We start from the raw sequence: 12,572 nt of genomic DNA on the forward strand, positions 1-12,572 counted from the left end.
AAACCACTAATTTCAATGTTTAACAAACCATACAACTATGCACAAGGACTACTTGTAACAATTTCCACTGAACATTTTACAAAAGCAAATTTAGTGGAAGAACTGTCCAGATGCAGACTTTGATAACAGAACTACAGTAAAATATCCCTCAAGTTATGCGACCACGTTTTCCATAAAACTCTTAAAAAAGGACATTTCAAAATGTTCTACCTCATAATCTCCAGCACCACCCCAACATGTGAAAATGGCACATGTATATGTCCTGTAGTAAAAAAGATTAAGAATCATAAGTGTTTCCAATGACATCAACCAATTAGTAAGCAGTACCTACTCAAAATAGCATGCTGTACACCAGTGATGTCATCGGAAACACTCATCTTTCTCTATCTTTTTTTACTACAAAACATAAACGAACAATTTTCACATATGTTGATGTGGTGCTGGAGATGATTCATATGAAGTTGAAAAATTGAGAAGTTTCCCTTTAAAGATGCGTTCCGAATTAGGATTCAAAGATCTCTGCAGAAAGAACAGGGTGTCAGCTATGACATGACACCTTGAGTTTGAAAAAAAAAATCTATTTTGTTTATTGAACTACAGTAAGAAATTACGGTAATGAAATTACATCATGGGTCCCTGATCTGTTCTACACAGAAATGCATAATTATGGATATGAATGTCATTCTCCTCATGTTTCATGAGTTGACATCACAGCACAGCACAGTAGAGCACAGTACAGCAGAACAGAGTAGAGTTCAGTAAAGTAAATTCAAGTATAGTTCAGTACAGTACTATACACTGTACTCTACTCACTGTGCTTTACTGTATAGTAGAGTGCACTGTGCTACACTCAGTCCTGCACTCACTGACTTATGCCACATTTTGTTGTGTTACAGCGTGAACTCAAAATGTTTATTTTTCTTTTTAAATGTATATTTAATAAAATCTCACCCATCTACACAATACCCCATAATGAAGTGAAAACATGCCTTTAGACATTTTTGCACATTTTTTTGAATACATTTTTTATTTTTTTTAAGGATTCACACACCTGAGTTAATACATGTTAAAATCACATTTGGCAGCGATTACAGCTGTGAGACTTTCTGGGTAAGTCTAAGAGCTTTGCACACCTGGATAGTACAATATTTGCCCATTATTAATTTCAACATTCTTCAATCTCAAATTGATTGTTGATCATTGCTAGACAACAATATACTTTCCAGACGTTTTAAGTGAAAACTGTAACTTGGCCACTCAGGAACATTCACTGTCTATTTGGTAAACAACTCCAGTGTAGATTTGTTCCTTGTGTTTTAGGTTATTGTGCTGCTGAAAGGTCCCAGTGTCTGTTGGAAAGCCGACTGAACCAGGTTCTTCTAGAATTTTGACTGTGCTTAGCTCTATTCCGTTTTTTTTTGTCCTAATAAACTCCCCAGTCCTTAACGATTACAAGCATATCCACAACATGAAAGCATACCCATAGCTTGAAAATATGGAGAGTGGTACTCAGTAATGTGCTGTATTACATTTTCCCCAAACATAACACTTTGTATTCAGGACAAAAACTGAGAATTGCTTTGCAACATGTTTTACAGTATTACTTTAGTGCCTTGATGCAAACAGGATGCATGTTTGGAATATTTTTTATTCTGTACAGGTTTCCTTCCTTTCACTCTTTCAATTAGGCTAGTATTGTGGAGTAACTACAATGTTGATGATCCATCCTCAGGTTTCTCCCATCATAGGCATTAAACACAAATGCTCATTAAACTGTTTTAAATGTCACCTTTGGCCTCATGGTGAAATCCCTGAGCAGTTTCCTTCCTCTCTGGCAGCTGAGTTAGGAAAGACGCCTGTATCTTTTGTAGTAACTGGGTGTATTGATACCCCATCCAAAGTGTCATTAATAACTTCACCATGCTTAAAGGGATATTCAATGTCTGCACCAATAGGCACCCTTCTTTGAGAAGCATTGGAAAACCTCCCTGGTCTTTGTGGTTGAATCGGTGTTTGAAATTCAATGCTTGCTGCCGAGGGACCTTACAGATAATTGACATTATTGGGTATTGTGTGCAGGCCAGTGACACACATTCTCAATGTAATCCATTTTAAATTGAGGCTGTAACAACAAATGTGGAAAAAGTCAAGGGCTGTGAATACTTTCTGAAGGCACTGTATTCCTAACGCCCAAAATGTTGATGAGTCTATTTCTGCAGAATAGAAGATTCTCAGCTTTTCTTTCAGCTGTCAACTTACGTCTCAAAGATCTGCATCTTTAGCTAAAAATAATAAGATTTACTGTGTCAGATATATGCACAAAACAAAAATATAGAGCACTGAATGTGCAGTCTGCAGTTGTCCATTGAATGTAAGCCAATTTTAGTGCAGGCATCGACTCCAGTTCGAAAAATGAAATCTCGTTATGAAAGGGAATTGAGCATCCCTGCTTGGTCTTTTAGTTGCCTTTCTGAGGATAAACCAGACAGAAAGTTAATCACTGCACATCTAGTACACCTCTGCAATCTGGTTAGAACTGGACCTCAGACAAAACTAGGCCACAATTGTTCTGCTATATGAAACTGAGATGTTAGTTCAACAGCATGAAATATAGTTGGAAATAGGGACATGACAAATACATTTTTTTTAAATGGCTTAATGTTTAAACTGCTTTTTTTAAATCATTGGTTTCCTGTTAAAACTAAGAAAATTCATATAATTCACGTGAATTCACAATGCTAAATATGGTCCTACTGTGACCTACTGCATAGGACCGCTAGTGGGCAATGAAGTTCTATCTTCCCGGACAATGGCGCTCAAATTACTGCTGTCCCCCACCCACTCTGCTAGGTGCCACTCCATGTTTTCAGAGGTCAGTACATGGGACTTTATGTCCCACTTCTCATCAATATGACGGCTCGCTGCAGTGATGTATGACAGCATGTTCATAGATGTCCAACAACCTGATGTTAACGCCGTGTATGTTTTTATTTAAGAGATCGCGCTTTGTACTTGCAAAGAAATCATTGTACAATTGTCACCCGGGCCATCACAGTTTTCTGACATGGCACGTTGTAGTCTGGTTCTAGACATGCCATTGAAGACGACATGCTCAACCATTGACTACGGTTCTGGAATGAGCGATACGATTTTTCTAAAACTCTGTCCCTTATCGCACTTCTTTTGTGAAAAAGCCATCTGTCTGTTGTTGCTGCCAGAAACAGTTTGGGTCTCACGGTGCATCAGTTTCCGATGGTTAAGCATTGCACCTGTACTACCATTACTGTACCTCAATTTCACCTCGCAAAGTTTACATTTCACCACCTTCTCATTTAACTTCTCAAAGTTTTGGAATACAGGACTTCGCTGCTGTCGCTTGCCATACTCTGCCCTTTTTCCACCGACGATGACGTGCAGAGCGCTTTATGTCCGTGGCAAATAAATTGAAAGATGCACATCTTTCAATTTTTTTAAAAGATTTTTTTGATTTTCATTTATGGCTTTTTTTCTTAACGTTCCCAATTGTGTTTATATGTTTTTTGTCTTTCCAAGGCCTCTTTTACAATCCATTCAAACAGGTTTGTCATGTAACATGTATTTACAGTAATAGCAGGAACTAGTCTAGACCTTTTCACTGCTAGCAAGGCTGGGGAACAACATGTTAAATTGTAGTGTATAATTAAAACACTGTCGGAGGACCGTTACTTTCATGGCTGGTGATGGATCTGCAGAAAGCACCCAACAGTGAGAAACTAATTTAGAGCCTATCTATACATCTTATCAGCAGGGTCTCTCTAGCCTAAGGCTGAAAAGAACAAGGACCAGACAAATAAATCTGACTGGCTTTTGAGACACACAAGCTTTGATGACTTCTTCCACACCATTTTGATAATGAAATAAGTGTCATGATGTAAATCTTCCATGTTAAATAGGAACGTTGTGTCCTCATGGCTAAACTGTGACTGAGACACGTGGGCCTGTCGTGTGGGGTTCTTGGGGATGTTATCGCAGTATAGTGAAATCATCTGACTTCAATCCATGGCTGCCCAGCACGGGGTGGGATCTTCCTCGATCCCTCAGCCTTGGTTTAATTCAATTGAAAGCCAATTATTGACTCTTCTGACTGAGGCTTTGAAATCCCCTTCAATTTGATTCACACTGAGTATTTTCAAGTGGGTACCTTGTTTTGCCCACATTGTATCTGTATTGATATACAACATATTGTGGAATGTTTTGTAACTGTCAGAGTGTTATTGGACATCTTTGGTTATCACTCTTTTGGATTTCTACTGTAGGCCACATCTGTTTCTCTTCAAACAGTGCTATTCAATCTCTCTCTTTGTGAGCTTGAAGATATTTTTAAGATGGAGGCAATCTGATGTTTAATATTACCAATTTCCAGATGAGCTCAGCTGTCAAAATCAAACAAAGGTTTGTGATATGATTTGGCACAGAGTCTGAACTGTAATAACCCCCCCTTAAAAGATCTAACAGGAAGTGTTCCACACTTCAACTATCTGACCATTCTAAAAAACACCTGTGGGACATTCATTCATACTAACAACCAATGAGGGCGAGCCAGGCAGTGAAATAACAGTGAGGGCTGGAAAGTAAGTTAAAAACGTACGTAAGACTGAGCATTACCAGTGATGACATTGTCTTCACTGCACACACATGCCCGTCCTGCAACAATGGCAAGCGGGGGGAAACCCAGCCGTACAAAACAAAATCAGGAGAGCCTGATACAATGGGAGTCAGTGCTTCCCATGTCATTCCAGGTTAAATGAGGCAAGTTTAAACAGTCACATGGTTCCGGATGAGATTACGTACATTTCGTTTTGGGAATTTTAATAGCTTCTTGACAGCACCCCTGGTGATTTGAATGAAACCGTCCGTACATATTTGCCCACTGAAGGAGAGCTCAGAAATGTACTTTTTGGACCTGAATGCCAAAACATTCCAGAGATAAAAGGTGCTTAAAATTCAGCCATTTTGAAAACTCCACCATGCCTTTAGACATGCATGTTGTTTTCATCACTGGAAAAGATAAACGGTTGAGCTTGATATCATTTAAAAGCTTACAGTGTTGTCAAACGATTGTATAATTTCTTTAAAATAATGTTTGAAATAAAAACTGTCATATTTCAACCTTTAATGTCAATCATCTTAAAACACATATACTTGTTTTTTTTCCATATTTGCATATGTTGTAGTTTAGACCGTATTTCACATAATTTAAGGTTTTTGTGTTGTGTCCGCCGTCGGTTAAGTCAACATGCGCTTGAATACAGGGTGGGTGTCATGTTCTGGCTGATAAATGTTCTACAAATGGGAATAAAATTTAAATTTCAACTTTCAAATGGTACCACAAAGATGGTTGGATGTCCACACATTAGATCATGTTGACTTGAATGGGAATATCTGTTGTTTTAAATGATACTGTCAATCCTCCATAGGAAACCTATTGAAATATAAATAGAATATGCATTACCATTCAAGTTGACATTTGAGGCTCGTCTTTGTGGTGGCAATTAGAAGTTTCAACACAACACAAATTTCAAATGGTGTACCAGCTAAATTGCAGGGCTCTAAATGGATAGGTCCATTCCATAAATTATTTCCATGATCGAAATGACACCCACCCTATATTCAAGAGCATGTTGTATCTAAACTGATGGCGGGCACAAAACAAAAACGTCAGATGATGTTGAAACACGGTCTAAGCTACAACATATGAGAGTATGATAAAAAAGGTTAAACATGTTTTTAGATACATGCCGATAAAAAAATATATATAGTTTGACAACACTGTACGTAAGCTTTTAAATGATGAACTCAACCGTTGATCTTTTCCAGTGATAAAGACATGGATGTCTTATGGTATGCAAAACGTCACCTTTATCTCCTAAATGTTTTGGCATTCAGATCCAAAACGTCACTTTCTGACTACTTCTTCCATTGGAAAACATGTATGAAAAGCTACTTAAGTCAAAAAGCATGCCATCAAATAGTGATTGAATGCTTTGATGACAGCTTTGCACATTCTTGGCATTCTCTCAACCACTCTCTTTTCCTTCACTCTGAGGTCCAACTCATCCCAAACCATCTCAATTGGGTTGAGGTCGGGTGATTTTGGAGGCCAGGTCATCTGATGCAGGCCTCTCCTTCTTGGTCAAATAGCCCTTACACAGCCTGGAGGTGTGTTGGGTCAATGTCCTGTTGAAAAACAAATGATAGTCCCACTAAGCAGATGGGATGGCGTATCGCTGAAGAATGCTGTGGTAGCCATGCTGGTTAAGTGTGTCTTGAACTAAAAAAATAAATAAATCACTGACAGTGTCACCATCAAAGCACCCCCACACCACCTCCATGCTTCACGGTGGGAACTACACATGTGGAGATCATCCGTTCACCTACTCTGCATCTCACAAAGACACAGCAGATGGAACCAAAAATAGCAAATTTGGACTCATCAGACCAAAGGACAGATTTCCACCGGTCTACTGTCCATTGCTCATGTTTCTTGGCCCAAGCAAGTCTTCTTATTGGTATCCTTTAGTAATGGTTTCTTTGCAGCAATTCGACCATGAAAGCCTGATTCACGCAGTCTCCTCTGAACAGTTGATGTCGAGATGTGTCTGTTACTTGAACTCTGACGCATTTATTTGGGCTACAATTTCTGAGGCTGGTAACTCTAATGAACTTATCCTCTGCAGCAGAGGTAAGCCTGGGTCTTCCTTTCCTGTGGCGGTCCTCATGAGAGCCAGTTTCATCATAGCGCTTGATGGTTTTTGCATGTGCACTTGAAGAAACTTTCAAAGTTCTTGAAATGTTAAAGATTGACTGACCTTAATGTCTTAAAGTAATGAAGGGCCCTTGTTTCTCTTTGCTTATTTGTGATGTTCTTGCCATAATATGGACTTGGTCTTTTACCAAATAGGGCTATCTTCTGTATACCACCTCTATCTTGTCACAACTGATTGGCTCAAACGCATTAAGGAAAGAAATGCCACAAATTAACAAGGCACACCTGTTAATTCAAATGCATTAATTCAAATGCATTCCAGATGACTACCTCGTGAAGCTGCTTGAGAGAATGCCAAGAGTGTGCAAAGCTGTCAAGGCTAAGGGTGGCTACTTTGAAGAATGTCAAATATAAAACCTATTTTGATTTGTTTAACACCTTTTTGATTACTACATGATTCCATATGCGTTATTTCATAGTTTTGATGTCTTCGCTACTATTCTACAATCTAGAAAATAGTAAAAAATAAAGAAAAACCCTTGAACAAGTAGGTGTGTCTAAACTTTTGACTGGTACTGTACCTCCCTGTCATCCTGAACTCCACTACCCGGCCCATAACGTTTTGCTCAACTACTTACAAACTCCTTTCATTTGTCAGCTGTTGATGCTGAGTTGTTATGCAGCAAGGTTTTATTTGTACACAGATCTCTCAAGTGTGTTGCACTGTGCAACAGGCTGCAGGCTGCAGAGTAAAATAATATAGTTTGACTCTATAGCAGACTAGCAGTACTCTCATGGTTATTCTAAAGTTTTTTTAAACAGGCAGAGCATCACACCCAACCCATAACAAACAAACCTGATTAAAAATATTGGTAGATAGATAATGTAAACTGTAGCAAGATATGAAAGTAAAACTGGATGCAAACATTGAGAGGAAAAACAACATGTCAGGATAATCCAACTAACATGGATGAGCAACTGTAGTTTGATAATATCCACAGTGCTAGGAATGTGTCATCCAGAAATAGGGATTAACCTCTTGATATGTTGTGTCAGACTGTCGGTCTACATCCTGTGCTGTAGAGTGAGAAACATGCCATTGGGAAATACTTGACTCACTTTCAGTGGTTAGCACCAACAGACCCTGAACCAGCGAAAGGACATACAAGAGGGGAACTTACTTTGAGTATTCTTCATTGTCCCGGTCACATCTTGCATCCTTATGCTTTTCCCAGTCCTTCCCATGCTTGCAGGTGGTCAATAGAATGATATCTTCCCCATTGTGAATATGATATAAAGCATTTCTGGTTTCTGAACCGATACCAGTCAGATACCTCTTCCCTTTGAAAACCAGTAAATATTTCCTTGATGGAGGGACATTTTTGAGTGTCAAATATCCCTTGTCCCCTCCTTTTTGGGAATGGTCTTTTGAAAACAAAGGAATGGACACATCAAAGTGTGGCCTAAAATGATCCATATCAATGCTGGCTTTGGCCAAAATGGCCTGGCCAATATCAAAGCCCAGCTCCTCTGTGTAATATGGCCAGGTGCCAGAGTAGAGGTTGAAAATTAGGTGGTTCCTCCCGTCATTCCACGTTGGAAGGCTCTGTACTTTAGCCTTGACATTGTGAATGTACTGGCTGGACAGCTGGTCCCGGTCCAGAGTGTCAATGCCCAGCACATACAGACAGGCCTCGTTGACGTCTGTGGTGTGGAAGCGGGAATCCTCGACAGCTGTCAGGATCTTCTGGTAGCTCTCAGACACCGTCTCCCCCTTCAGCAGGGGGTAGACGTACACCTTGAACCCCCTCTGGCAGCGGCTGAAGTCGAAGCATGTGTCCATGCGGCACCTCCTGCTCTTGTAGATGTTGTTGCGGATCTCCCGCCTCTCCCTGGGAGAGGTGTGCTGGTGGTGGAGCAAAGGGCTGTCCTCCTCCTGCTCTCCGTCCTCCAGGTAGGTGTTGAGCGGGTGGGTCCACTCAGGCCAACGCTGTCTGAGCAGGCTGAAGCCGGGGCTCTGGGCGACTCTGAAGAGGTGCTGGTGGTGGTTTTGATGATGGAACTCCCCAATCTGAAGTCCCCACAGGTAGGCAACCAGAAGAAGACAGGCCCCTAGAGACACGACCAGGTACCTCTTCTTGGCCTGCATGTGGACAGTAGGGCTGAAGGTGATGGGAACCGAGGCAGGAGAAGGAGCAGGGAGGACGTGGGGGTCCACACTCAACCCACGGGGCTCACTCTTATCCACAGGTAAGCATGCTGCTGGTCTGAGTCACTGTGTGCACAAAATAGAACAGAAAGCGTGAAAATCACATTATAGCTGGATTCCATTTCAGATAATCAGAGATGAGCATTATGATGGATTGCAGAGAAAATAGTTGCATTTGGTATCACTGACAGTGTTTGCTTCGTGTTTTACAGCACATTTGAGACAAATCAATATTCATATTGTCTGATGATTAGAATCAATGGCTCCACACTAGCTACAGATTGGTCATATCACATTATCTGGTGTAACAAAGATTTTTGGTATCCATTTTTGGCCATTATTAAAGGTTTGCCTATACAAAATCTCACCACATATTTTTCAACTACCCTGGTATTTGAGATAATATATTTGTTCTCGATTCTGCCAAAAATGTCAGTGTCCAATTGCAGATGGTGCGTTTGAATTTAGAAAATGCTGTTCAAATAAATAAAATGTTTTGCCTCATGAAGTAGTCCCAACAATGTGTACGCCACCATCTTGTCTATTTCAAATCTTCTCTCATTGACTGAGACAGGTGACCATCATCGAGACATGCAGCCCTTTGGGGTGGACCCACCTGTCTCAATCAATGATATTTGAAATAGACAAAATGGAGGTGTACACATTGTCGGATTACTTCATGGAGCAAAAAAAAAAAAAAAATGTATTAAAAAATGGAGCATTTTCTAAATTCAAAACGCACACGACATTTTAGAAGATACATGTTTGCCCGACTCAAGAACGAATATAGTATCGCCAATAACAGGTTAGTTGAACAATCTCTGGGAATGTTTTGTATAGGCAAACCTGTAACACCCAGTTATGGATACCAAAAATGTTTCCTTATAACACATTATCTGATGTAACAATCTGTAGCTAGTGCTACACCAAAGCAATATTGTTCAGACACTTCCACCCATGCGCAATTAGCCTGCGGGGACAAGGCTAACGCCAAAGCAATTCGACAAAAGTCTAATAATGAATTATTTCAGGTCACTCATCATCAATTTCATTCAACTTCGAAGCAAAACCAAATGTTTGGTGAATTAAGTAATGTATCAAGGAAAACATGTGCCCTACCTTTTGTAACAAACACCTGCGATACTGTTGATTTTCGAAGCTTCCAGCGTTGATTGATGCCCTCTCACCCGGATGAACACGATGTAAACACAGCATCCTAAATTATCCGAATAGCTTTGGGGCCACTTAACTAACAAAAATTATTATTCGTGTGGATAAAAGCCAAAGAAGTTGGAGAGCCATTGGAAGCCATCCGATGCAGGGTCACTTTTTTTCCTTACCTAGAAAGTAGAATGTGGTACTTTTACATCATATCCCAGAGAAATCTTGCTAAATATTGTTCTTTCATTCTCAGGGGCCTCTGAGTCGCAGTTCTTGACAAACATGTCACCACTTACGATAAAGGTCACCTTCCCATACGGGAGACTCATTCCATGCTCATTCCATTTACCGCTAAAATGTATTGTTTTTATCATAAGCAATTGATCGAGTATATTTCCATAAGCAACCCCCCCCCCCCATTTGATTTACTTAGAAACCTATATTTTCTGTATTCATGCAATTTTATAGTGGTGTTTACAACGGTTTGCTGTCATCTTTGTGTGCGTCGGACTCCGGTATAAAAGTTTCCGAGCAAAACACTTAGTTTCCAAAGTGCGCTCTTAACGCGTGAATCCGAACCAGTGAATCTAGACCTGTCTCTCCATACTTCTCCGCCCGGCGTAGACTGGCTATGTCAATTCCAATCGCTACGATTGTGGATCATACAATGCATTGGCACATTCTTCGTCTGATGACAGTCCATGATTATGTCTATCCAACTGAGTCAGATCCACAAAGCGCACATGCACACCGTGCACGAATTTCTACTGAGATTTATTTCAGGGGTTATTTTCTCAATCTCTATAAATGCACGCAAAAAGAATTGAGTGACAGTTCAATAAATCCACATGATCGTCATTTTAGGGATCCCATGTATACTACATCCACTTGCTCCCGATTACATAGTAGATAAATGATACACAGTCCGTAAAGTTAACGGTGTGTGTGTGTCACCTGAACGACACGCGCCTCAACAGTCGGCAGTCCAGCACAGAATCTTGCAACGATCACGCGTCAAATCTACTCCAAAGTAATGTAGTGCATCAAGCTGCAATCTCTCCGTCTTTCATTCACCGGGCTGTGAACCACTACGAATACAACCACAGTTCGCAGATAGGGGCTCATTCTACATATTCCACGGGTCCTGTGGAGTTTACGAATCCTTCTGCATCCCCCTCCACTCTCATTCAGAGCTGAGGACCATGCGATGAACCTCCCACAACGAGAGGCTGCGCCTCCGACCGCGGTTATTGGTAGAGGATGCGCGGTGAGCAATGGAAATGGATGGTGGAAGCGTCGATCATTTCAAGAGGCGTTGGCAGCAACTATAGCTATTCGATAAGAAAGCATGCTATCAGAAGTTGGTGGTGTATGGTAGTCTACTCATGACGTGCCCAGAGCCCTTTTTTGTATCAGTCGCCCATATGAACTATTTAGGGGTGTGCTCGAAATATTGCAGATGGCACACCTGCACATGCGTTTTTCTATCTCAACCTTAACGAAATGTTCTATGATGGCTTCCTGTATCTATAGCCTATTTGAGTGAATCCGGAATGCACAGATTGGGAACTAGATGTTGAGTAGGTGATTCAATGGCTGATTCATAATGATGATAATGCATAGAAATAAGTGTGATAATAATGTAATAACTCTGTAATATGGTCCAGTATGTCATCGTTGTAGTGCGCTATGACTTCAGCAACACTCCTTGCTAGATGTACTTGTAAATGTGTCACAAGCTTGACAGCTTGCAGTCTGTGCTCCAAGCTTTCAAGGAGGTTATAAAGCATTTCCCAATCTTTTAAGCCGGGAGACATTCAGCAGGATTCATTGCAAGTCTATTAAATAAACCATAAGGAGATCTGGGAATGCCACATTTATAACATAGTGAAAGTTTGACGTTTTTATTTAGCATATTAGTGACACTTAAAGGATGACTAAAGAGATGCTGACCTTTGCTTGATGCCATGTTATGCTCGCTGGATATTGTTCTATAATTTTCATTGGATTTCAATATAGTTTTTTTATTGGTAAGTGTACTTTAACAGTTCACCTTGTTACAGATGGCTTCATTAGATACACAACTTGTTTATACAGGAAGTTGCAAATGTTGATTCAAATAAAGATTGTGAGATTCATTGATTGATCATGATGCATTGTACTTTTGAAGAAACTATTGAAAATGTTCATTCTGAATTATAATTCTGAAATATAATTCTAACAGTTCATTTAAACTCTATCAATTAATGATAGAGGTGCTAAGAGTACGGTTCACGTATCAGCTCAAATGCAATAAATGATGCCATCTTGTGGCCTGAGATGTAGCAAAAAAAATCTGCATAATTCAAAAAGCTTTGGATCACTGTCCTAGTGAGTATAACTGTTGGTATGCTAGATCAACAGGAGGTAAATTTAAATATGGTCTGTTTTTATTTATGTTCAAAGGTAATGTACATG

General features: G+C 40.1%; 1 protein-coding gene across 1 annotated transcript in view; it reads right to left on the reverse strand.

Moving 5' to 3' along the window:
* The window catches only part of LOC112217339 (exostosin-1), a 253,348-nt gene extending 242,010 nt beyond the window's left edge, over window positions 1-11,338 (reverse strand). Inside the window, exons 1-2 of the mRNA XM_042300719.1 lie at window positions 10,074-11,338; window positions 7,927-9,020 (exon numbers count right to left, since the gene is read on the reverse strand). Coding sequence (XP_042156653.1) covers window positions 7,927-8,894 — 968 coding nt within the window. The 5' untranslated portion in view covers window positions 8,895-9,020; window positions 10,074-11,338. The remainder of the gene's footprint in view (window positions 1-7,926; window positions 9,021-10,073) is intronic.
* Between the last annotated feature and the right edge of the window lie 1,234 nt (window positions 11,339-12,572).

The sequence above is a fragment of the Oncorhynchus tshawytscha genome, linkage group LG18, assembly GCF_018296145.1.
Source record: "Oncorhynchus tshawytscha isolate Ot180627B linkage group LG18, Otsh_v2.0, whole genome shotgun sequence".
Classification (NCBI taxonomy): domain Eukaryota; kingdom Metazoa; phylum Chordata; class Actinopteri; order Salmoniformes; family Salmonidae; genus Oncorhynchus; species Oncorhynchus tshawytscha.